The 27624-nt window shown below is 41.4% G+C and overlaps 1 protein-coding gene across 4 annotated transcripts in view; it reads right to left on the reverse strand.

Annotated features, from left to right (window-relative positions):
* ADAMTS10 (ADAM metallopeptidase with thrombospondin type 1 motif 10) overlaps positions 1-27624 on the reverse strand; it is a 240291-nt gene that overhangs the window by 93597 nt on the left and 119070 nt on the right. For all 4 annotated transcript variants that reach the window (XM_069741673.1, XM_069741682.1, XM_069741657.1 and 1 more), the window contains 11 exons: positions 26856-27009; positions 23115-23332; positions 22054-22137; positions 21743-21882; positions 20968-21011; positions 18554-18659; positions 15676-15822; positions 10770-10911; positions 7507-7614; positions 7068-7213; positions 5289-5352 (listed from right to left, as the gene is read on the reverse strand). In XM_069741673.1, coding sequence (XP_069597774.1) covers positions 5289-5352; positions 7068-7213; positions 7507-7614; positions 10770-10911; positions 15676-15822; positions 18554-18659; positions 20968-21011; positions 21743-21882; positions 22054-22137; positions 23115-23332; positions 26856-27009 — 1353 coding nt within the window. The remainder of the gene's footprint in view (positions 1-5288; positions 5353-7067; positions 7214-7506; positions 7615-10769; positions 10912-15675; positions 15823-18553; positions 18660-20967; positions 21012-21742; positions 21883-22053; positions 22138-23114; positions 23333-26855; positions 27010-27624) is intronic.

A 27624-nucleotide genomic window follows, 5' to 3' on the forward strand; every position in this document is an offset into this window, starting at 1 on the left:
TATTTTCACAAGTGTAAAAACAGAAATGTAACCATAAATTTTGTTATGCAATTTCTCCTGAATACGCCAATACCCCATATGTGGGGGTAAACCACTTTTTGGGCGCACCGCAGAACTTAGAAGTGAAGGACCTCCGTTTCACTTTTTCAATGTAGAATTGGCTGGAATTGAGATCGGACGCCATGTCACGTTTAGAGAGCCCCTGATGTGCCTAAACAGTGGAAACTCCCCACAAGTGACACCATTTTGGAAACTAGACCCCTTAAGGAACTTATCTAGATGTGTGGTGAGCACTTTGAACCCCCAAGTGCTTCACAGAAGTTTATAACGTAGAGCCGTGAAAATAAAAAATCACTGTTGTTTACACAAAAATGATCTTTTCGCCCACAAATTCTTATTTTCACAAGGGTAACAGGAGAAATTAGACCACAAAAGTTGTTGTGCGATTTCTCCTGAATACGTCGATACCCCATATGTGAGGGTAAACCACTGTTTGGGCGCACCGCAGAGCTTGGAAGTGAAGGAGCGCCGTTTTACTTTTCCATATGTGAGGGTAAACCACTGTTTGGGCGCACCGCAGAGCTTGGAAGTGAAGGAGCGCCGTTTTACTTTTTCAATGTAGAATTGGCTGGAATTGAGATTGGACGCCATGTTGCGTTTGGAGAGCCTCTGATGTGCCTAAACAGTGGAAACCCCCCACAAGTGACCCCATTTTGGAAACTAGACCCCCCCATGGAACTTATCTAGATGTGTGGTGAGAACCTTGAATGCCCACGTGCTTCACAGAAGTTTATAATGCAGAGCCGTGAAAATAAAAAATATTTTTTTCCACAAAAAAGATTTTTTAGCCCCCAAGTTTTATTTTCACAAGGGTAACAAGAGAAATTGGACCCCAAAAGTTGTTGTTCAATTTGTCCTGAGTATGCTAGTACCCCATATGTGGGGGTAAACCACTGTTTGGGCGCACAGCAGAGCTCGGAAGGAAGGAGCGCCGTTTTGAAATGCAGACTTTGATAGAATGGTCTGCGGGTATTATGTTGCGTTTGCAGAGCCCCTGATGTACCTAACCAGTAGAAACCCTCCACAAGTGACCCCATTTTGGAAACTAGACCCCCCAAGGAACTTATCTAGATGTGTGGTGAGAACTTTGAATGCCCAAGTGGTTCACAGAAGTTTAGAATGCAGAGTCAAGAAAATAAAAAATATTATTTTTTCCACAAAAAAGATATTATAGCCCCCAAGTTTTTATTTTCACAAGGGTAACAGGAGAAATTGGACTGCAATAGTTGTTGTCCAATTTATCCCGAGTACGCTGATGCGCCATATGTGGGGGTAAACCACTGTTTGGGCGCACGGCAGAGCTCGGAAGGGAAGGAGTGCCGTTTTACTTTTTCAATGTAGAATTGGCTGGAATTGAGATTGGACGCCATGTCGCGTTTGGAGAGCCCCTGATGTGCCTAAACAGTGGAAACCCCCCACAAGTGACACCATTTTGGAAACTAGACCCCTTAAGGAACTTATCTAGATGTGTGGTGAGCACTTTGAACCCCCATGTGCTTCACAGAAGTTTATAACGTAGAGCCGTGAAAAAAAAAATTGCATTTTTTCTACAAAAATGATCTTTTTGCCCACAAATTTTTATTTTCACAAGGGTAACAGGAGAAATTAGACCACTAAAGTTGTTGTGCAATTTCTCCTGAGTACGTCGATACCCAATATGTGGGGGTAAACCACTGTTTGGGCGCACCGCAGAGCTTGGAAGAGAAAGAGTGCCGTTTTACTTTTTCAATGTAGAATTGGCTGGAATAGAGATCGGACGCCATGTCGCGTTTGGAGAGCCACTGATGTGCCTAAACAGTAGAAATCCCCCACAAGTGACCCCATTTTGGAAACTAGACCCCCCATGGAACTTATCTAGATGTGTGGTGAGAACCTTGAATGCCCAAGTGCTTCACAGAAGTTTATAATGCAGAGCCGTGAAAATAAAAAATATTTTTTTTTCCACAAAAAAGATATTGTAGCCCCCAAGTTTTTATTTTCACAAGGGTAACAGGAGAAATTGGACTGCAATAGTTGTTGTCCAATTTATCCCGAGTACGCTGATGTACCATATGTGGGGGTAAACCACTGTTTGGGCGCACGGCAGAGCTCGGAAGGGAAGGAGCGCCTTTTTGGAATGCAGACTTTGATAGAATGGTCTGTGGGCATTATGCTGCGATTGCAGAGCCCCTGATGTACCTAAACTGTAGTAACCCCCCACAAGTGACCCCATTTTGGAAACTAGACCCCCCAAGGAACTTATCTAGATGTGTGGAGAGAACTTTGAATGCCCAAGTGCTTCACAGAAGTTTAGAATGCAGAGTCGTGAAAATAAAAAATATTTTTTTTTTCACAAAAAAAGATATTGTAGCCCCCAAGTTTTTATTTTCACAAGGGTAACAAGAGAAATTGGACCCCAGAAGTTGTTGTCCAATTTATCCCGAGTACGCTGATGCCCCATATGTGGGGGTAACCCACTGTTTGGGCGCACGGCAGAGCTCAGAAGGGAGGGAGCACCATTTGACTTTTTGAGCGCAAAATTGGCTGTCGTGTTTGGAGACCCCCTGATGTACCTAAACAGTGGAAACCCCCCAATTCTAGCTCCAACTCTAACCCCAACACACCCCTATCCCTAATCCCAACCTGATCCATAATCCTAATCACTAACCCTAACCATAATCACAACCCTTACCCCAAAACAACCCTAATGTCAACCCTAACCATAACCCTAATCAAAACCCTAAATCCAACACACCCCTAATCCTAATCTCAACCCTAACCTCAAACCTAACCCTAATCCCAATACACCCCTAATCACAACCCTAACCTTAACCCTAATCCCAAACCTAACCCTAATCCCAAGCGTAACCCTAATGCCAACCCTAACCCTAATACCAACCCTAATCCAAACCCTAACCCTAATCCCAGCTCTAACCCTAACTTTAGCCCCAACCCTAGCCCTAACTTTAGCCCCAACCCTAACCCTAGCCCTAAGGCTACTTTGACACTTGCGTCGTTTGGCATTCCGTCGCAATCCGTCGTTTTGGACAAGAACCGGATCCTGCAAATGTGCCTGCAGGATGCGTTTTTTGCCCATAGACCTGTATTGCCGACGGATCGTGACGGATGGCCACACGTCGCATCCGTCGTGCACTGGATCAGTTGTGTTTTGGCGGACCGTCGGCACAAAAAAACGTTCAATAAAACGTTTTTTTGTACGTCGCATCCGCCATTTCTGACCGCGCATGCGTGGCCGTAACTCCGCCCCCTCCTCCCCAGGACATAGATTGGGCAGCGGATGCGTTGAAAAACTACAGCTGCTGCCCACGTTGTGCACAATTTTCACAACGTGCGTCGGTATGTCGGGCCGACGCATTGCGACGGCCCCGTACCGACGTAAGTGTGAAAGAAGCCTAACCCTAAATTTAGCCCCAACCCTAACCCTAAATTTAGCCCTAACCCTAGCCCTAACCCTAGCCCTAGCCCTAACCCTACCCCTACCCCTAACCCTACCCCTAACCCTAACCCTAATTTTAGCCCCAACTGCTGTTCTCCTGCCGGCCGGCAGATGGAGACAGATGGCGGGCGCACTGCGCATGCGCCCGCCATTTTCTTCTGCCGGCGGCCAGGAGGAGCAGCAAGAGGATCCAGGGACACAGGTGAGTATTGTAGGGTCCCCGAATCCCCCTATTTCTCTGTCCTCTGATGTGCGATCACATCAGAGGACAGAGAATTACACTTTACTTTTTTTTTTTTTTTTGCGGTCGCCGGTAAACAGTTAATTACCGGCGATCGCAAAACAGGGGTCGGTAAAACCGACCCCGATCATGCTCTTTGGGGTCTCGGCTACCCCCGGCAGCCGAGACCCCAAAGATTCTCCCGGTGCCGGCCGGCGGGCGCACTGCGCATGCGCCCGCCATTTTGAAGATGGCGGCGCCCACCGGGAGACACGAGGAGCATCGGGGGAGATAGGTGAGTATTGGGGGGCCACCTGGGACCCCTTTTCTCTGTCCTCCGATGTGCGATCACATCAGAGGACAGAGAAATTAAAAAGAGATCGCGTTGTTTTTTTTTTTTCGATCGCGGGTAAACAGTTAATTACCGGCGATCGCAAATGCGGGGTGGGTTAAAAACCCCCCGAATCATGTTCTCTGGGGTCTCGGCTACCCCCGGCAGCCGAGACCCCGGAGAAAATCGGCCTCTGGGGGGCGCTATTCACTTTTTCCATAGCGCCGTTAATTAACGGCGCTGTGGTTTATGTACCCTTAGCGGCCGCCGTTAAAAGGCGTATCGGCGGTCGCTAAGGGGTTAAAAAAATGGAATCTGTCACCGAAATCCATTATTTGACGGATCCGATTCCATAGGCTTCCATTCTAGAAAATGCCATATGGCACCGGATCTGTCGCTGTTCGTTTTTTCAACGGATAGAAAAAACATTACTATGTCCGTTTTCTCCAGCCACAGGAAAACCAATTTTCGACGGATCCGGTGAAAAACGGATGAAATGTGAGGCCATCCTTTGCAATGTACAGCCAGTGTCACTCAGGACCGGGGGTGCGGTTACAGTGGCCACTCTGTATACTCAGAGCAATGACTGAACCCAAATGCTGTGATAATCTTGTAGATTGTGAGCCTTCATGGGCAGGGTCCTCTCTCCTGTACCAGTTATGACTTGTATTGTTTAAGATTATTGTACTTGTTTTTATTATGTATACCCCTCCTTACATGTAAAGCGCCATGGAATAAATGGCGCTATAACAATAAACAATAATAATAATAATAATCCTGTGAAACGTTTAGGAATTGCAACCATTTTTCTACAAAGCCTCCTCATTTCAGGGACTCAAAAGTAATTGGAGAAATTAACTTAAGTAAAATGTTCATTTTTAATACTTTGTAGAGAATCCTTTGCAAGGTTAATAGCGCTATATCTGGCGACAGGTTCCTTTTACGTCTGCATCTACAATGTGTACATTCCAATAAGAAAAAGGAAAACCACTACATGAACAGATGTGTCCAAACTTTTGAATGATACTGTATATCTTGCCTCATGCATCATTTAAGTAAATTTACACCATTTTTTGTTGAAAAAAATCTACTGTCAATTGTAAGGGTTGGCTAAAACTGACATAAAATTGTATTTTTTTTGTAACATAATAATGTTTAAAATTTACATGTACAGTAAGTCATCATTACATGTTTTGGAAAGGAATGTGCCAATCTACCCATTCTTATTCTACTCTACTTACATCGATATTGCACGATCGGTGTCTTTTCCTTTCTCCTAAGCAATACTTTCCTCCAATGGTTGGCCTAAAATCCAATACAGATTTAGAAAATTATTTTTATTATTAATTATTAATCGTTTTTCAAGTTACAGTAGGAATTATTTAGTTGTTAGAAGTATAAGTTATATTACTAATGAAGTATTATTAGCCTATAAAAGATGTCATCTTGGCAGCAAACACTTTTTACTAAATGCCCAGATTGGATTGTCAAATAGCGGAAACCATGCTCACCTCACCAATCCCTTTCCACTCCTGTTCAACACTGCCAGGTCAGTCACTGGTCTGTACTTTATGCTACTGCACTGATGATATGGCCTGTTACAGGAACATGTGATCATCTCTGCAGCCAATTACTGACCGCAGTGGTGATTTGCAACCAATCGGAGCATTTTGTAAAAAATGTCTATTCCCCCGACAACTCCTTTGAGAAAAATTATATTTATTTGTATATCTTCGAGAGGCATAACTGCATGAGATTTGCTATAGCTCTCTTGACATTTAATATTTAGTTATAAAGCGCCATCATATTCTGTGGCACTTTACAGATATGAAAAGACATGGCTATCCTTATTGGGGCACACAATTTAAATTCCCTATCATTATGTCTTTGGAATGTGGTTGGAAACCAGAGGAAACCGACTCAAACACAGGGCGAACATACAAACTCCTTGCAGGTGTTGTCCTTGGTGGGATGTGAACTGAGGACCCAAGTGCTGCAAAGTAACAGTGCTAACCACTGAGCCACCGTGCTGCCCACAATTTTTCTTAGACGTCAAATAGCAATTGCATATTTTCTCAGAACTATGAGGTAAATGATTAAAGGATTTGCAGCAATTTTTGGTCGTTAAATAAAAGTCTGAATTTTGTTGCATGCTATTTTGGCACAAATTTGTGACTTTTCATATTCAACACCTCTCTCACCAGTTTTTAACTGGGCATGTAATATTAGTGTGATTAACTATGTCAATTAGACTTAAATTTTTAAAAAAAATTGCCAAAAAAGCTGGAAGCCCATTCCAATTGAGGAGTGGCTTAAAAAGTTTAAAATCTGCTTGAGACATGTTACATAGGTCCATAAAGTTCAACCCTCCTTATACATCCCTACATTATTTATAACCCGCAATGTCATTTGTTGTGAGAAAAACATCCAGACCTTTTTTAAATACTGTTATAGTATCTGATGTTATCACCGCTTGCAGTAAAGCACCGTCTGACTGCTCTAACTGTAAAGAACCTTTTCTCATTTAGCTGCTGGAATTACCTGTCATTCTCATGTAATGTTTTTTCTAAAGAAGTGTGAAATTAATCCATAGCGGTAGAATAATGCCATTTCAGTCCCTAGCAAAACTGACTTAAAAAATGAAAAAATTCCCTCCTATATAATGTTCTGTGTTTTTTCTCTAGCAATGTGTGTGGTATGAATAATTTGCTCCTTTTATTGCTATGATTTGCTCCTTTTGTTACTATGAAATCAGATAGGAATGACTAAGATCAATTTAGAAGGTTTCTATTCAGAGTACTTTCAATGTTACTTCAAGTTGTGTCTCCTACCAGACTCCTTGAGAACCGTAAGACATCCAAAGCCTCATCTCCCTAGGAGGCTTGCCAAAAAGTCTTTCAAACAGTACCACTTGGTCTTCTACTGATGTCACAACCAAGCTTGTATTGAGTGTTTGACCTATGTATGTCTAACATTTAATCATTTTGTGTACCGAACCAGTATAGTAGAGCTGTTCTTACCTCGGGCTATCACAGTGGCGGATGGAAGAAGATACACCTCCTCCGCAGGATCTGCTACATTCTCCCCATGGTGTCCATGGCCCCCATGCTCCATCCACGCCCTCAGGACGGGTCCCAAATGGAACACATTCCCTCTTATAACACCACTGTAGACAGGACATGATCATCATATTGTTTTACTTGAACTTTGAAACACATCGTTTTAGCCAATATGCATATTTTACAGTTCTTTGCCATCTATTACATTATCATTCTGCTTCTCCAGCAGTCTGATTAATATATCTGCAAGTAATGACTCCATCTCATATGTGATGTGTGTTCTCCTCTTGCAGTAATGCCAATTCCATCATTACTTCACAAGTAAAAAAGGTGAAAAATGATTACAACCGTCATAACATGTTTTGTACTATATGAGTTATTGCTAAAAAACGTTTTTTACCCCTTTTTCTATTGTGTTTGTCTGACAGATGGTGCCCTCGGCAGCGGGGATGCTGTTAGTGATGCAACGGCTGGTTTTGCTTAAACACCAAAGTTCACTGCAAACTTCCTGAAAAATGAAACACTTTGGTCATATATCTTGGGGGCCAGACATTTGACAGCATGATCTCTTTTCTCCTGCACATGGCCATAATCTCTGGAGCAAATGGGATTTCTTTTCCACATTACACAATACAACGAAAGTCCAAGCGCAAATCAATTCTTAACTACTTTTATGTTTGTTTTTATAAAGCAAGACATACTGAAGTATGAGTTTTTATAATTTTAGAATATTTCTATATTTTCTTGAATTAGATAAATGACACTGGTGAGTATGTGGGACAGATTTAGTTTATATAAAGAAGCACTCCTCTCATCAAAATTTTTATCCTCTTAATATATTGCATTCATCATAATATATTAGCACTGCGTACTTACATTTGCTCATTTTGCCTTTTAGCTTAGTTAATTCGTCATTTTTCCATTAGGTCTATGACATCACATTATTAAAAATAGACTAGCTGATTCCTTCTAAGCTCTATGTAAAAACATAAAAACATGTCTCTTTTCCCTGCATGAGTCATCACTGCAAAGTCCCTGGCAGGGGAGAGAACAGGAGCAGCTGGGTCAGGAGTTCAAGAGGGAGATGACTCATGCAGGGAAAAGAGACTTGATATTTCTACATAGAACTTAAAGGGAACCTGTCACCAGGTTTGGCCAACACGAGTTACGGCCACTGCCTATCGGGGCTTATCTACAGCATCCTATAATGCTCTAGATAAGCCCCCGACCCGACCTGCAAGAGAAGAAAAATACATTTTATTATACTCATCTGGGGGCGGTCCGGTCTGATGGGTGTTACCGGTCCTGGTCTGATGCCTCCCCTCTACTTGCAATGCTTCCCTCCTGCTTGCTTCACAGGCTCCCCGACATCGCACTCCTGTGCAGGTGTACTTATCTGCCCTGTTGAGGGCAGAGCAATTTCTTGCAGTGCGCAGGCGCTGGGCCTCTCTGACCTTTCCTGGCGCCTATGCACCGGAGTACCTTGCTCTGACCTCAACAGGGCAGATAAGTACACCTGCGCAGGAGCGCGATGCCGGGGAGCCCGTGTGGATGACGCAGGGACGCGTCATCCACATGAAACAAGCAGGAGGGCGGCGTTGCAAGAGTATAGGTGAGTATAATAAAAGTTATTTTTCTTTTCTTGCAGGTCGGATCGGGGGCTTACCTATCTATTATAGAATGCTGTAGATAAGCCCTGAAAGGCGGTGGCTGTAACTCGTATCGGCCAAACCTGGTGACAGGTTCCCTTTAAAAGGATTCAGCTAGTCAGTTTTTAATCATGCAATGTCATAGACCTAATGGAAAAGAGAAGATTTAACTGGATAAAAGAGAAAAATGAGCAATTGTAAGTAAAGAAAGCTACCGTATATACTCGAGTATAAGCCGAGATTTTCAGCCCAAATTTTTGGGCTGAAAGTGCCCCTCTCTGCTTATACTCGAGTCAAGGTGGGTGGCAGGGTCGGCGGGAGAGGGGGAGAGGGCGCTGAGGCATACTCACCTAGTCCCGGCGGTCCTGACGCTCCCCCTGCCGTCCCACGGTCTTCGGTGCTGCAGTTCTTCCCCTCTTCAGCGGTCACGTGGGACCGCTCATTAGAGAAATGAATAGGCGGCTCCACCTCCCATAGAGGTGGAGCCGCCTATTCATTTCTCTAATCAGCGGTGTCGGTGAGAAAGAAGCTGCGGCACCGAAGACAGCTGTGCGGGAGAAGGAGCCGGACCCTGGGAGCAGGTAAGTATGTCATATTTACCTATCCCCGTTCCACACGCCGGGAGCGCCGCTCCATCTTCCCGGCGCCGCTCTGCCTTCCCGGCGTCTCTGCGCTCTGACTGTTCAGGTCAGAGGGTGCGATGACGCATATAGTGTGCGCGGCGCCCTCTGCCTGATCAGTCAGTGCAGAGACGCCGGGACGAGACGCCGGGACCGAACGCTGGGAGCTGCAAGCAAGAGAGGTGAGTATGGCTTTTTTTTTTTTTATTGCAGCAGCGGCAGCAATGGCACAGATTTATGTGGAGCATCTATGAGGAAATATGAACGGTGCAGAGCATATATGGGGCACAGATATGGGGAAATATGAACGGTGCAGAGCACTATATGGGGCACAGATATGGGGAAATATGAGCGGTGCAGAGCACTATATAGGGCACAGATATGGGGAAATATGAACGTGCAGAGCATATATGGGGCACAGATATGGGGAAATATGAACGTGCAGAGCACTATATGGCACAGCTATGGGGCAGTATGAACGGTGCAGAGCACTATATGGGGCACAGCTATGGGGAAATATGAGCAGTGCAGAGCACTATATAGGGCACAGATATGGGGAAATATGAATGGTGCAGAGCATATATGGGGCACAGATATGGGGAAATATGAACGGTGCAGAGCATATATGGGGCACAGATATGGGGAAATATGAACGGTGCAGAGAACTATATGGGGCACAGCTATGGGGAAATATGAACGGTGCAGAGCACTATATGGCAGAGCTATGGGGAAATATGAACGGTGCAGAGCACTATATGGCAGAGCTATGGGGAAATAATTAATGGTGCAGAGCACTATATGGCAGAGCTATGGGGAAATAATGAATGGTGCAGAGCACTATATGGCAGAGCTATGGGGCAATAATGAACGGTGCAGAGCACTATATGGCACAGCTATGGGGAAATAATGAACGGTGCAGAGCACTATATGGCACAGCTATGGGGAAATAATGATCTATTTTTATTTTTGAAATTCACCGGTAAATGCTGCATTTCCACCCTAAGCTTATACTCGAGTCAATAAGTTTTCCCAGTTTTTTGTGGCAAAATTAGGGGGGTCGGCTTATACTCGGGTCGGCTTATACTCGAGTATATACGGTATATAATATGATGACTGCAATATATTAAGAGGATAAAAACTTTGATGGGACTGCTTCTTTAACACAATAACTATCACAAGAGGATTTTCTAGGATTTACTGTCATTATTGGCAATCGATGTGTTATTTGGGGTCCACTGGATTTTCACTAATAACTATATTGATAGTCTATCCAAAGGACAGGCCATTCATTGAATTCCTACATACCCAGTCTAATGGCTTAAATATATATATAAAATATGGTTAAATATGTCTCATTTCCCAAACTGGAAAGACAAAATAGAAAAGAACTCTACCCCGTATTTACACTGGCGGGATTTAATTCCATGCTGGAAACGACATTGATCATCAGCATCATAGGTTTGTCCGGGAGCTTGTGTCGGATAAACAAAATCTTGCCGGGGAGGAGCATTGTTCAAACAGACGCCCATACCAGAACTGTGGGAGAAAACTGTATTACCATCAATAAGGCAACAAGAGCAACAAACACATATTTTAAATATGGTCCAGTAGTATTCAGACATTGACACATATAGCCTGTGTACATTATCACACTTGGTTAACCATTAGATTTACCTCAAGTGGTATAACAAAATAAATCTATCAAAAAGAGAGCAAGAACTTTATTAGAGGTCAAATCAGCAATTAAGTAATTTATTTCTTAAAGAAGGTCCCCAATCAAAGTTTTTATCTCTTAATATAATGCAATCATCATATTATATAGCACTGTGTACTTACAATTTCTCATTTTGCCTTTCTACCCATCTAATTCTTCTATTTTCTCTGATGTTTGTAGAATCAGGAAGTCACTTGTCCCAGCATTTATCATTCCCTTCTTCAACTCCTGACCCAGCTGCTCCCTTATCCCCCTGCCATTGACTTTTGCAGTGACTGGTGACTCATACAGGGAAAATTCACTTCCTGTTTCTACATAGAGCTTATAACGAGTCAGCTAGTCAAATTTTAATCACGTGATGTCATAAAACCAGTGGAAAACAGAATAATTAACTGGGTAGAAAGGCAAAATGAGCAATTTTAAGTACACAATGCTATATGATATAATGATTGCAATATATTAAGAGGATACAAATTTTAATTAGAGTGTTTCTTTAAGAAGAAGAGAAACCTTGGCAATCTCTGCAATATTAAAGACTCCAAAAGGGCACAGAAGACACCTAAATGATGATTGCAAAATATTTTCTTGAACAAGAAAAACTTCTTCACAGGTCCAGAGCTCTTCCTTGGACATACACTATCATTGTAAAGTCGCTAACCAGTAGACGCCTTTATTACATTCTCATCAGAGCTCACTTCTTTTCTTTCTGCCTCTGCTTTCAGGCACTGCTGTTCTGACTTGACAAGTGGCTGAGAAATCATTACTAATTTCATTGCTGGGTAGCTTGCTCACCGCTGAGCTTCTCATTTAGCTAAACTAAAGGTTTTGTCTTCTGCTGGTGGTAGACTCAGCAAAACCCCATAGACTCCCCCTACTAGGCAGCATGATCTATTCTATTGATTTTAACAAGTGTGTATGAGATCTCAGTGGCTGGCCAATGGCGAATTTGATGGCAAATGAAGGTGCACAGTCCTGTATTAAGTTTCCATGATAACACTCTGTCCTGGTAGTTGTTGTGATACCTGAACAACTTGCCGTTTAACTACTAATCTCCTGATTTATCTATGGATAGTTCCATGGCCATAACCCTGGACACATAACCCATCCATAGTCTTTTGATTTTGTAATTGGTTCCATCCCTTTGGATTTAACCCCAATTATCCTCCTAACCTGCCTAATGATTCTATTAATGATTTAATTACTCTGGTTATGAACCGAATTGTTAACTATTTTTCTTCCAACTCGCTGCCCTGGCCAGCTGCTACTCTTTTGATACAACCTAAAGGCTTTTGTGGTGAAGGCCAAATGCCTGTATACTAGTAAAAGTGTGAATAACATAGCGATTCCTGAAAACTGCTAAGTGAACTGACTATAGGAAAGACTGTGGAAGGCCCTTTAAGGCTATGTTCACACATTGCGGTTTTTACAGCTGGGGGTCCGCAGCAGTTTGCATAGCGTTTACAGTAACATGTAAACCCTATGGAAACCGCAAACCGCTGTGCACATGCTGCGGGAAAAACCGCGCGGGAACGCAGCGGTTTACAACCCGCAGCATGTCACTTCTTTGTGCAGAATCACAGCGATTCTGCACCCATAGAAATGCATTGATCCGCTTACTTCCCGCATGGGGCTGTGCACACCATGCGGGAAGTAAGCGGATAATGTGCGGGTGTTACCCGGGGTGGAGGAGAGGAGACTCTCCTCCAGGCCCCGGGAACAATATTTGAGTAAAAAAAAAAAAGAATTAAAATAAAAAATCATGATATACTCACCTCTGAAGTCTCAGCGCTGCACGCGGCCGTCCGGTCTCAGGGTTGCTATGCGACCAGGACCTGCGGTGACGTCGCGGTCACATGACCGTGACGTCACGAAGGTCCTTCTCGCACAGCATCTTTGGAACCGGACCGCCACCTGCAGCGCCGAGGAGATCGGGACGTCAGAGGGTGAGTATATCATTATTTTATTATTTTTAACATTACTATTGATGCTGCATATTGCTGCATATGCAGCATCAATAGTAGGGGTAAAATCCCAAAGCGGAAACTGCAGGACAAACCGCGATAAATCTGCAGGGATAACCGCAGCGGGTTTGCCCTGCAGATTTATCAAATCCGCTGCGGGAGAACCCGCAGGGACAGGACGCTATGTGTGAACATAGCCTAAGAGTTTTCGGGTGCCACATACATTCTGATAACAGTTACAAATGAAAATCCTGAGGGTTTATCTCAAGATGAAAACCAATGGTAACATTTCCACAGCAAAGCCTAAAGTGAACCTGTCAGCAGGATTGTGCACAGTAACCTACAGACAGTGTCAGGTCGGCGCCGTTACACTGATTACAGTGATACTTTCATTGATGAAATCCGTATTGTGGTTGTTCTTTAATCTTTATTTTCAGTTTTTAATGATATGCTCGTGCCCCAGGGCGGAGCTTGAGGGGGGCTTCATGTGGTGCTCTGCTAAGGTATTCATAATGCAGACTGCTGAAAGGTCACTGATCCCTCACTGACCTGCCCCCTAGTTTGCATAATGAATATCTGTACATACTGTAGGATAGCGCTTACTGCATGTGTTGGGGACACTCGTTTAGCAACGGATTCAGTCACGCAGGCACGTTTTAATCACAAAAACAGTCCATGCGGTTTATTTAGGCATCATAAATCGCACCATAGGCCATGATGAACATCACAGACCTAACAGATAGTCCATAGCACTTCACATTAAGTTGCAGTCTCTAAACACGCCGGACCTCACTTCGTCCAGTTACTGTGGGAACCACACAGTTCATTAACTGACCCTTGTCAGTGCACACCGTTCCCCAACTCTGGTTTACCTTCCTGGAACTCCTGCTCCACACACTGACTCCTTGTCAGTCCTTGTTCCCAGGGAAGCTGCCTAACTGGGATCACCGTTCTGGACCGTGTCTTGCTCACCAAGCCACCTGACAGTCTCAGACCCACAGAAGGTTGGGAGCTTCCCTAACACAGTAGCCATCACAGGCTCTGCAGGACCGTGGCCTCACCCCGTGCTCTTCAGGACTCTGGTACGACTCCCAGGACCTTTTAACACAGAGGCCATCCAGGTCCACGGACTCTCAGTGAGCTATTCAGGGATCTGGTCCACACACAGGACCTCCCAACACACAGGCCTTCAGGTCCATGGCCTCTCAGTGTGCTATTCAGGATGTCTGTCCACTCACAGGACCGTCCAATACACAAGCCTTCCAGGACCTTACACATCGACCATGTGACCAGACCTCAGTCACATTATATCATTGTAGCCACTCCCGTAGGTGGGAGGTGTGTGTGGTTAGTCAGACCCTTCCAGCTCCATGAGGATGGTCTGAGTGCCCGACATCCACAGATGGGGGTTGTGATCACAGCCCAACACCGTGCAGGACAATTGGCATTTGCCATAGAAAACCAGGATTGGCAAATTCACCACTGGCGTCCTGTACTCTTCACAGATGAAAGCAGGTTCACACTGAGCACATGTGACAGACGTGACAGAGTCTGGAGACGCCGTGGAGAGCGATCTGCTGCCTGCAACATCTTTCAGCATGACCGGTTTGGCAGTGGGGTGGCATTTCTTTGGACGACCGCACAACCCTCAATGTGCTCACCAGAGGTAGCCTGACTGCCATTAGTTACCGAGATGAGATCCTCAGACCCCTTGTGAGACCATATGCTGGTGCAGTTGGCCCTGGGTTCCTCCTAATGCAGGACAATGCCAGACCTCTTCTGGCTGGAGTGTATCAGCAGTTCCTGCAAGACAAAGGCATTGAAGCTATGGAATGGCCCGCCCGTTCCCCAGACCTGAATATGATTGAACACATCTGGAACATTATGTCTTGCACCATCCACCAATGTCACGTTGCACCACAGACTGTCCAGGAGTTGGTGGATGCTTTAGTCCAGGTCTGGGAGGAGATCCCTCAGTAGACCATCCACCACCTCATCAGGAGCATGCACAAGCATTGTAGGGAGGTCATACAGGCACATGGAGGCCACACACACACATGCAACAGAACACCATTTCCTTGTCTTGAGGCATTTCCACTGAAGTCGTACCAGCCTGTCATTTGATTTTCCACTTTGATTTTGAGTATCATTCCAAATCCAGACCTCCATGGGATATTAATTTTGATTTACATTGATCATGTTTATGTTTTATTGTTCTCAACACATTCCACTATGTAATGAATAAAGATTTGCAACTGAAATATTTCATTCAGTGATATCTAGGATGTGGTATTTTAGTGTTCCCTTTATTTTTTTGAGCAGTGTATATTAGAAGTCTTGCTCACGCTGCCCACTGAGGCTTTTTTCGTCTCTTTTTCTTTCTTAATAAAACATGATATAATAAATTGTGATATGAAAAAAAACAATTGTTATGTTTAAAAAATATAGCAGAAATAAAGTATTTAAGCAATAGACCATTTTCTGATGATATATTCCCTTTCAGGAGTTAATAACATGATAATGACTGCAAATACATCCAGGTTATGCCTCTCATTGACAAAGCAAATAAGTCAAGAGATTCATTTCTAGTTAACAAAGGGGAATAATGAAAATGGTGGTACTTACTCTAAGAAACTAGTGATGTAGTCCCGACTGCAAGCTGACCATACAAAGGGATTGGTCTTCATTGTAATATGGGCAGCCATGAGTTTGGCTGTCTCTTGACCACGAGATCCACAACCATTACCGATGCCATCATGGTTCATGCCAAATCTTAGTGTATGAAGAGAAATAGTTTGGTCAACACTCAGTAAAAAATGAAACACCAATAGTAAAGAAACAAAATGCTATTTCTTTAATGCTTTGTTAAGTGAATATTCGGGATCTAAACATTTAGTCTGTTTATCATCCAGGACCCTGTCAGCTGAAAAAGGGACTGCAGCGTTCCTACAAGTACTGCAACCGCTCCTTCATATGGGCAGCCTCACAATGAAGGAACATGAAGCAATCTAAGAGGGCCTCCCGGGTTGAACCCCCAACAATTTGTTGCTAATTTATCCTAGGCATAGTCCATAAATGTTTAAACCCTAAAAGAAAACCTTTATATTGTTTTTATCACTTGCATATTAGATGCAACTTTGAAAAATTAACATTTTTCAAAACAAGATTTTCCCCACATTTCTTTTTTAGATGTTATTTTAGAGATGATGTGGGGTAGTGTTTCATTTAACTGGAGGGCAGTCTTGATGATGTTTGATGCATACTTTATAAGGGTATGTAATAAACACATCATTTATAGTAGTGGACATAGTGAATATCATGTCTACAATTGTTTAAGAAGAAGAGAAATTTTAGCAAACTAAGGAGTTTATCCTATATAGGCCTTTTTTTTGCTAAAATTCAAAAACATTTTATATTGACATATTGTATTATATTGAGTGTATGGCCAGAGGGGACAGCACACGGCTCAATGATTCCAGGAAGATAAAAGAGAGAATCCCAGTCTTTGTGCCATACCCTTAGGTACTGCATTAGACTTTAGACATAATAGTGTAAGAGTAAACCAATTTAGAATGTTCATTTACAAAAGTTTCTCAACATGTTTGTGCTGGAGAATCATCTTTAGACAAATCTCTATTGTACAATATTTGCTCTTTTTATGACTGTAGTGTTTTACTCACTATATTAAGCATATACATTACAATAGAATATATTTGCTGCCTGTGTAAAATGCATAACAAATCAATTGGCTCGGTTCACTATATTGATCTAACCAAGCACCCACAGCCAACACATAAATAGTATATACATACTTTATTAATGAAACATTAACCAATATAACATGATTAAACCATATAAAATTATGAAAGTGCATCATACTCTAAGGAACATTATGAATTTTCTTGTGTAGGGAGATGATGTCTAGCTTTTGAGGATCTCTTGGTCTACTTCACTTTGTCAGGCAGCTCCTAGTTAAGTGATTTCTTGATTGAGAACAGGCGTGGCAGTAATCGGGTTGGGGAATTTGAACCACAGTTATTTTATGTTTGACGTGTGGGAGGGCAATCACTTTTTCACACAAGAACCTGTAGGTTTGGATTTCTTTTTCCCTTAATAACAAAGACCTTCATTTAAAAAACTGCATTTTGAGTTTACTTGTGTTATCTTTTTCCAATATTTAAATTTGCTTGGTGATCAGAAACATTTAAAGGGACTCTGTCACCTGAATTTGGCGGGACTGGTTTTCGGTCATATGGGCGGAGTTTTCGGGTGTTTGATTCACCCTTTCCTTACCCGCTGGCTGCATGCTGGCTGCAATATTGGATTGAAGTTCATTCTCTGTCCTCCGTAGTACACGCCTGCGCAAAGCAATCTTGCCTTGTGCAGGCGTGTACTATAGAGGACAGAGAATGAACTTCAATCCAATATTGCAGCCAGCATGCAGCCAGCGGGTAAGGAAAGGGTGAATCAAACACCCGAAAACTCCGCCCATATGACCCAAAACCAGTCCCGCCAAATTCAGGTGACAGGTTCCCTTTAAGATTGACAAACATGCAAAAGTATAGGAAATCAGGAAGGGAGCAAACACTGTTTCACACAACTATAATTTAGGATGGGAAGGAAAATCAGAAGCTGCATTTCCAGACACAAGTTTCTGGGATTTTGCCCTGAATTAGTACAAAGAATGAGATTTGGTTGGCTGGGTGAGAGGGTGAGAAAAGTTCCAGGACACAGTGTGACTTTTTCATTATGACATGAACAAATACACACACTCCTATCCATAATGCAATATATTCTGCAGCAGTACAATGACTCCAAAAGTACAATCAATATCATTAAGAACTATCTTCAGCATAAAGAAGAAGTCTTGGAAGTGATAATACAGCCACCACAGAGCCCGGAACTCAACATTGTGTCTATGCGTGATTGCATGTTGAGACAGAAGGATTTGTACAAGACTACATTTATAGAGGTTATGTGGTTAGTTCCTTAAGTAGTTATGAACAAGGTTCTTTCTCAATTTCTTCAAAATCTATATGCAAGTGTACCTAGAAGAACTGATGCTTTGATGCTGTTTTGAAGGCAAACTGTGGTCACCGCAAACATTGACTTGATTTAGATTTCTCTTAATTCACTTTGCATTTCGTTAATTGATAAAAGTACAGTATTACCATTTTAGATCATTCCAATTAGTATCTAATACAATTTCTATTTTTCTATTTATAGTCCTTAAATCCATCTCTTTTGCACCGCTTTTATTTTCTATTTTAAGTAATGCAAATTTAAAGTGAATATTGTAACCTAATGTGGGTTCTCAATATTTTAATCTACTAAACATAGACTTTGTATACTGATTAGATTATAATAATCATTATATTATTAAAGAGACAGTTATAAAGTATATTGTATGTAAATGTGCATTGAGCTTATAACCACGGTCTTCACTACAAGTAGTTTGTGCAAATAGGAGACATTACAGACACAGTACATGGAACTCACTCACGTGTGTCCCACCTCATGTGCAATCGTGAAAGCTGTAGCGAGACCAATATCTTCATTTATACTGCAGCTCCTCTCTCTTTCACACATTCCACCTACTGGCGCCAGACCTAGATAGTGACAAAGAAAGAAAATCTATGGGAGTATAATATATTATCATTCGTCTGGAAATCTCATTTTGCGCCATTTTGCATACGGAGAGCCTTCTATATATATATATATATATATATATATATATATATATATATATATATATGCATATATATATATATATATATATATATGCATGCCAACTACAAGTGCCAGCAACCTACAAACCTGATGTTAATACTTAACTGAGTGGTCCAACATGTGGGCTGGTCATCATAACTTGCATACAAACCACTGTTTGACTGACATGTAGCATGGCCAATCCATGTGTTCATTACTGAGAAACCAGTGTTTGAATTGATATAGAAATGAGGCTGAAGATCTGAAGCCTCTGTCACTCCAGCTCTATCCTCACCCAGCACAGTCTTCCCCTTGAATAACTTACAGCCTCTATGCTGTGTGATTTCAGGCAAAGAAGCCGTAAGTTGAGGACAGTGTGGTTCTTGGCACGGAACAAGAGCTGGAGTGACAGAGGCTATATATCTACAGCCTTATTTACATATCAAATCAAACTCTGATTTCTCAGTAGCGTCTTTTTCTCATCTTTCAGGATACATCAGGGGCTTATCTACAGCATTCCAGAATGCTGTAGATAAGCCCCTGATGCTGGTGGGCTTAGCTCACCTTCGATTTTGGGGGTGACAGGTTCCCTCTAAGTTAAAAGTTTTTATGTTTATTGAGTACAAGATATAAAATATTGGTGAAATCCAAAATACATACACATTGGTGGGAAAGTAACTGAGGGGACTCCAAAGCAAAGTTTCCCTTCTATAGAGTGAATCAATAGAGATTACTTAATCATATAAGTATACTGCAATAAGGTTGTAATTATAATACACAGTCAATAGTATATCAGTATGCACATCCAACAGTTAAAAATGTAACAACAATTAACATACAGTTATATGAAAAAGTTTGGGCACCCCTATTAATCTTAAGCTTAATGTTTTATAAAAATTGTTTTTTTTTGCAACAGCTATTTCAGTTTGCTGGTGGGCTTAGCTCACCTTCGATTTTGGGGGTGACAGGTTCCCTTTAATGATGATTTCAGTTATGGCATTTTGTATTGCATTATACTGTACAGCAGGGGTGTCAAACTGCATTCCTCGAGGGCTGCAAACAGGTCATGTTTTCAGGATTTCCTTGCATTGCACAGGTGATAATTTAATCACCTGCAGAGAATGATTCCAGCACCTTGTGCAATGCTAAGGAAATCTTGAAAACATGCATGGTTTGAGGCCCTCGAGGAATGCAGTTTGACACCCCTGCTGTACAGTATACCTAGGAATGTAACTATAGTGGGTAGAAGTAGTAATGAAACTCAACACTCAACAGGATATGTTGCATGGACCTTCATCAGATCAATGCTGTGTTGTTGAAGTGGAAGATGAGTAGTCAATACTCATAGGAGATGACACTTTAAATGGAGTGAAGGTGGTAAGAGGTATGTCTGCGCTGGGGTATGGTGGCTGAAATTCACAGTCTGGAAACACTTTCAGCCACCATACCCAAGGACAGACATACTGTATCTCTCACCACCTTCAGTCCATTTAAAGTGTCATCCCCTTTGAGTATTCTCTACTCATCTTCCACTTCAACAGCACAGCATTTATCTGATGAAGGTCCAGATGGACTGAAACATTATCTACTAGCTGTTGATCCACGGACTGCAAATAAATTCACCTTGTTTTGCAACATATCCTTTTGAGTGACGAGATTGAAACCATACTCAGGCACCTCATCTATCACCTCCGGAGTGCCGTTTATGATTTTTCTATAGTGGGTAGAAGGGTTGCAATTACAACTGAGGGCAGCCTTTTGGCCTCCATTACAAAAGATCCCTGTTAGTTGAGAGCTGTGTTGAAGATTTGCCCCCCAAACTATGTTAGGACACAAAGTGCACCAACTATAATTTGTAAAAACATTAGAAGTCACCTTGGAGTTCAGTGATTACATATAAATGCATTCAGCATAAGGCCCTGTGCATTATATAACGTCAGAATGTTTTGTAGAATTCTAATATTCCTGTAATTTACCGTAGTTAGACTTTTATCCCATATTTTATATAAATCTGCCAATGGAAGTTGACAAATTTAATTTGTTATACTGTAACTACAGAAAACAGATTTGGTTGCTGTAGAGCTGAGTGGTTTCTCCAGTGGCTTTAGGTGACATGTATGATCAAAATGTTTATTATTCAATGTTTAATCTAGGAGGAGAAAAATAAAATGCACCCTCCGCCTGGGGCGTTAGTTTTTTATTTCTTACCAAGAGTTCCACATGGCTTATTTTTGTAAATACAAATGTCATATCTGAAAGAAAACAGACACACAATCATTGGAAACTAGCACAATAATGTGAGATGCATTAACTCATCAATTTTATTTTCTGCACAAGCATTTGCTGGAAGGATTCTGAAATTATAAATGTAGGTGTGTCTATATGTGTTTCTAGATTTTGGGGAGAACAAACTCATAACTAAGCAAATATCAAACAACCAAGCTGTCCTACGTTGGACTTTACAAATGGCCATACAACTATTTTTACCCGGTTCTCCTTGTTTTCGGGGATGGGATCTTGTGTATGTATAGCGTAACACTATGAATAAACTCTGATGTCTTGCAAATCAAAAGCACTTAAAGGTAACCTGTCATGTAAAAAATGCTTTTAACATGCAGATATGGGGTTAATATTCAAGTTAATTGCATTCTAAAGCTGTGCGGCGGCCACACTAAAAGGTCAGCTACCGGAAGGAAACTTTATCTCTCCCAGCAGCCTCCGGCTTTCATCCACAGCCAGTGGAGGTTCAGTCACCGCTCAATACATAGTAAGCGGTGACTCAAACCACACCCCCAGCAGTGACTGACAGCTGGGTCAGCAGTGCAACAGAGCTAAGCTGGCTGTCAGTCAGTGCTGGGTCAACGTAATAGCCACCGTTCACTATTTACTAAGCAGTAACTGAAGATACTTTGGCTGTGCCTCCATGACAGAAAGTCTTGCCGTAAAAGAGTAGAAAGATGGTAGTTAATTTTAGTTTGCGTACCTGGTTATTAAGACAGCAGTGTCATGATCAGCAATTCCATTCTCGGTGATTGCATTCCCGTTACGGCTTACAATCGACTTTTGCCACCGACAGAAACTGTCAAGAGATTTTCCAGCATGGTGATTAATTTCCAGGGTGGGCTGTTGAAAAAGTGACCGGCTAGCATTAATTCGCACGAACCAATTAGCAATTTATAGCTTTAGGTGTGAAAGTAAATCCTACAGCAATGGCCACATTTAATTTCACTAGAAAATTATAAAATTGGTTTGGGTTTGAATGTATTCATTATATTAATATCCTTTAAAATTCACCTGGTCTTCAGTCAAGAGGATTAACCTTGTTACCATTATGTTCACAATATTCCCCAGACTTGAGTCCTGGAAAAGTTTGGCAACCTGACCTCCAGGAAACAAGAAAACATCAGTCTTAAAATCAATGGACCAAAGGCAGAATATAAAGATAATTTTAAAGAAAACCTTTAAAGGAAATCTGTCAGTAGCATCAACCCTACTAAGCAGTCTACTGTATATGCGTATGTGGATCATAAGAAGCTGAATAAAACTATATCTTGATATCTGTGATCCAATGCCTTATTCCAGAGATATTCATGTTTCTCTTACATGTAAATGAGCTGTTCAGGAATCAGGACTATTGGCTGGACATAGATCTCCCCGAAAGTCTGCATCCAGAGCTTATTTTAAATGAAAGAGGGCATTACCAGTGTGAGTCTTATAGATTAGGAGAGCAGACTGTCAGTCATTATATGTCTCACACTGGTAACGTCATCTGTCATTTAAAATATGCTCTGGAGGTAAATTCTAAGGAAAATCTGTGTCCGGCCTATAGATTTTAATAGCTCATTTACATACTAAGAAAAATGTTTATTTTTCTGTAATAATCCAGCAAATCACAGATATCAACGTATCATTTTATTCAGCTTCCTACAACCTACATGCCCATATAGACAGCATAGGAGGGATGATCCTACTGACAGATTCCATTTAAGGAAACCTGTTGGGCGATTCATGCAGCCCAAATTTCAGACAGTATGAATGACAGCCTGATGTAGCCCGGTATATTATTCTCTGAATTACCGTACTCTGGCGTTACAGAGATTATATACTTTGAACACCCGTGGCCAGCTCTTACCAGCGGCATCATAAATGACTGACTGACAGATGGCTCCCTCACATGTACGTAGTGAGAAACCTGTGAATCTTCTTTGGGATCTTCAAAGTAGATTTTCTTTGGAATACTGGAGCATGCAGACAGGCTGCAATTCATGCTGCTTGTGGTTTGGGAAGCATAAATCGCCTGACAGGTTCCCTCTAAATATCCTAATATTTATTGATTGTCTGGGTGTAATACTTACAATGTTCATGATAGCGAGGATATACTGCTCAATGTCCCTTCTCCCATGATAGCCAATCATCATTTTGTCAGCAACGACCAGGGTCTCCACATATCTCTCTGTGCTTACTGATCGTTTAAGTGGAAGAGGCCCACGCTGTGTTTGATTGGACGTTGGCCTTACTGGAGGAGGCCTTAGGTTCCTTAACCACCATTGACGATCCCTCCAGGGTTTATCATCTGTTAAAAGAATATTTCCCTTTAAGCTGTCATTTGGTACAAAACAGTGACTAACATAACACTTTTGGGAACACACACAAATAATTAAAATAAAATTAAAGCAATCCCTATATCAATCCAGTGTTACGGAGCATGAAACGCATCTGCATAGTGTGTAGAGTGGAATTTTTAAATGTTACCTTCACATAAGGATATATACTGTAGGAAGGGGTGATATTTTTTGTCCAAGTTCCTGTTTTAGGTTACGCTGAAAACCATATATGCCTGAACCATGAACTACAATAGTTTTACAATTAAGGTATTGTCTGCACACTTTACATACCGTAGGTGAAGCACCTTTATTTTACATGATTTACTTGTAGGTACAACATGGCTAATAATCACATAAAAAAAAACAAGCCATTTAGTGGCAAAATTTCATGCAATTTCCACATGTGTTTTTTTCCTAAATTGCACTTTAGCTGTAAAGTGAATGAATCCATAGTCATTTTAAAAGCAGAAATGGAGTCTTGTAGCAAATAAAACTTTGTGCTTCCCTGCCTAAGAGTTTTATGTAAAACCTATTAAAAAAAGTCCAGCTGTTGGATTAGGGCAAGTTGGGTGCATGTCTACTCTATTTAGCCACTTTGTGTATTTGGGATGATTGTAACAAATGACCTGCAAAGCTGAAGTGTGGTGTAAAAATCAGAAATCATAAGCTAATGTTACTTTTTATTTAGCATATGCAATCTAACGTCAGCTGTCATCAAAGACATTTATGGCATATCCCACCCCAGGACCTGTACCTATCTCCAGAGCAGGGTACAGCTGACCCCATCATCCTGCCAGATTTAATGACTGCAGGGAATAACAACATGCTCACAGTTGAAACTAGAAGTTTCCATACACTATATAAAAGTCTCACATGCATGTTTTTCTCAATATCTGACATGAAATCAGAATGAACCTTTCCCGTTTTAGGTCAAATAGGATTACCATAGTTATTAATATTTGCCAAATGCCAGAAAAATGAGAGAGAATGTTTAAGGCATTTTTATAACTTACTGCCAAGTCAAAAATGTACATACATTTCATTAGTATTTGGTGCCATTGCCCTTAAACTGAAGGACGTGGGTCAAACATTTGGAATATCCTTTCACAAGCTTCTCACAATAGTTGGTCGGAATTTGGGCCCATTTCTCCTGACAAAACTGGTGTAACTGATCCATGATCCAGGTTTGTAGGTCGCCTTGCTCGCACCTGCCTTTTCAGCTTTGCCTATAAATTTTCAATAGGATTGAGATCAGGGCTTTGTGATGGCCACTCCGAAACATTGACTTTGTTATCCTTAAGCCACTTTGTTACCATTTTGGCAGTATGCTTCTGGTCATTGTCCATTTGTAAACCCATTTCCACCCAAACTTTAACTTCCTGGCTGATGTCTTGAGATGTTGCTTCAGTATTGCCACATAATCTTCTTTTCTCGTTATGCCATATATTTTGTGAAGTGCACCAGTATTTCCTGCAGCAAAACAACCTCCCAACATGATGCTGCCACCCCTGTGTTTCACAGATGGGATGATGTTCATAGGCTTCCAAGCTTCACCCTTTTCCCCCTAATGTGACGATGGTCATTATGCCCCCAAATTTTATTTTCATCAGACCACAGGACATGTCTCCAAAAATTAAGGTCTTTGTTCCTGTGTGCATTTGAAAACATTAATCTGGCTTTTTTATTTTTTTTTTGGAGTAATGGCTTCTTCCTGGCAGAGTGGCCTTTCAGCCCATGTTGATACAGTACTCATTTTGACACAATCTTACGAGCTTCCGCCATCATCTTCACAAGGTCTTTTGCTTTTGTCTTTAAGTTGATGTGCACATGTCAGACCAAAGCACGTTCGTCTCTGGGACACAGAACCCATCTCCTTCCTGAATGGTATAATTGCTGGACATTCTCATCTTGTTTGTACTTGTGTATAATTGTACCCAAGGATGAGCCACACTTGTGCAGGTCCACAATTATCTTCCTGATGTCTTGGCTTATTTCTTGAGACTTTCCCATGATGCTACACAAAGAAGCAGTGTGTTTCAGGTGTGCATTAAAATACATCCACATATGGGTCTCTAATTAACTCAGATGTTGCCAAAAAACCTACCAAAAGCTTACAAACACATGACCTCATCATATGGGCAGTCCAGAATTGTTTAAAGGCATAGTAATCTTAGTGTATGAAAATTTTTGACTTTGCAGTAAGTAATAAAAATGCCTTAAAACATTCTCTCTCTCTCATTATTCTGGCATTTGGCAAATATTAGTAATTGTTGTAATCCAAATTGACTTAAAATGGGAAAGGTTTATTCTGATTTCATGTCAGATATTGAGAAAAACATGCATATGTGTGTTTTTATATAGAGTTTGTAAACTTATAGTTTCAACTGTATATATCTATAAATGGGTGTGCATACTAATTTAGAAATAGGGCCATGTATATGGATACACCTAAATAAAATGGGAATGGTTGGTGATATATACTTCCTGTTTGTGGCACATTAATATATGGGAGGGAGAAAACTTTTCACGATGGGTGGTGACCATGGCGGCTATTTTGGATCCAACTTTATTTTTTTCAATGGGAAGAGGGTCATGTGACACATCAAACTTATTGAGAATTTTACAAAAAAAACAATGGTGTACTTGGTTTTAACGTAACTTTATTCTTTCATGAGTTATTTACAAGTTACTCTTTGCTTACAGCCATTGACATGTCACAGAGGTTAACACATGAGGAGCGGATAGAAATTGTGTTGAGGTCTGGTGAACGCAGTCATTGCAGCAAATTTGAATGCAAGACACCCTACGCAAGAAAACTGTCACCATTCCCATTTGATTTAGGTGTGTTCATATAAATGGCCCACCCAAAAAAGTTTTCCTCATCACTGAATATAATGTTCTGTTTAAACTGAGGGTCCTGTTCCAATTTTTGTTTTGGTGCCCATTCTGCAAATTCAGATTGCAAGCTTTTTTGGGTGGGCCATTTATATGGATGCACGTAAATCAAATGGAAATGGTGACAGTTTTCTTGCGTAGGATGTCTTGCATTGAAATCTGCTGCAATGACCTGGGTACTGCGTTCACCAGACATCAACACAATTTCTATCCGCTACTCACGTGTTAACCTCTGTGACATGTCAATGGCTGTAAACAAAGAGAAACTTGTAAATAATTCATGAAAGAATAAAGATACGTTAAAACCTAGCACACCATTGTTTTTCTTGTGAAATTCTCAATACGTTTGATGTATCTCATGACCCTCTTCCCATTGGAAAAAATAAAGTTGGATCCAAAATGGCCAACTTCAAAATGGCCACCATGGTCACCACCCATCTTGAAAAGTTTCCCCACTCCCATATATTAATGTGCCACAAACAGGAAAATGATATCACCAACCATTTCCATTTTATTTAGGTGTATCCATATACATGGCCCACCCTGTATTTACAGGTACTACGTTTGTTCATCTACGGAAAATGGTTAAAAATATACCTATTACACCACAAGCTGCGTCAAGGTGCTGTCGCTGCAAGGAAGACCGCTTGTAAACCACATGAGGTGTCCCCTCGCTGGTCTTATTATAATTTCCACCTGGAGGCAGTGGCTCAATGAGATATTCATCATCCCCTGACACTATCACTCCAAGCTAAAATAGAAGGTAAAAGAAGTGTTACCAGAAGAAGTTAAACTATGGCTTCTGCTAGAGATACAATAAAGAGCAAAAGGGTAACAATGTTTTGAAGTTTTGACTGTCAGGCTGCATATCTCACCATTCACTACTGCTTTAAACGTGAGACTACCATCATTTTACAGACAATAATTTTGGCATAAATTTGACTTGCAACTATTTTGCATATGAATAGTTATGCAGACTCTTGTCATGTTACTGAATTGTTACTGTTTTTCTCCTGATGGCTGAAAAATCTTTTTTTTTCAGTATACAACAAATTACGACCTGTTCTCACATTCCCTAATAGCTCAGTGTGTCATTAGCTTAACTCCCAAGTGAAAGGTCATTGGTTCGAATCAAGGAGCAGCCATAAGGAAGATTTCCCAAGAAAAGAGAAACATCATCATCTAGCTAATCAATAGTGGTCTCTCAGTCAAGAAAATTGCCAAACTGCATCATGTGATTGCCATGACAGTTGGAAGAATACAAAATGAAGTCCGTCCATGTATTCAAAAGCCAAGAGTTGGACATCAAGGCAAAATATCAGAGTCAACAAGTTGGCTCATTTTCCACTTTAGACTCCGGAGGGAG

The sequence above is a fragment of the Ranitomeya imitator genome, chromosome 1, assembly GCF_032444005.1.
Source record: "Ranitomeya imitator isolate aRanImi1 chromosome 1, aRanImi1.pri, whole genome shotgun sequence".
In the NCBI taxonomy this organism is placed as follows: Eukaryota; Metazoa; Chordata; class Amphibia; order Anura; family Dendrobatidae; genus Ranitomeya; species Ranitomeya imitator.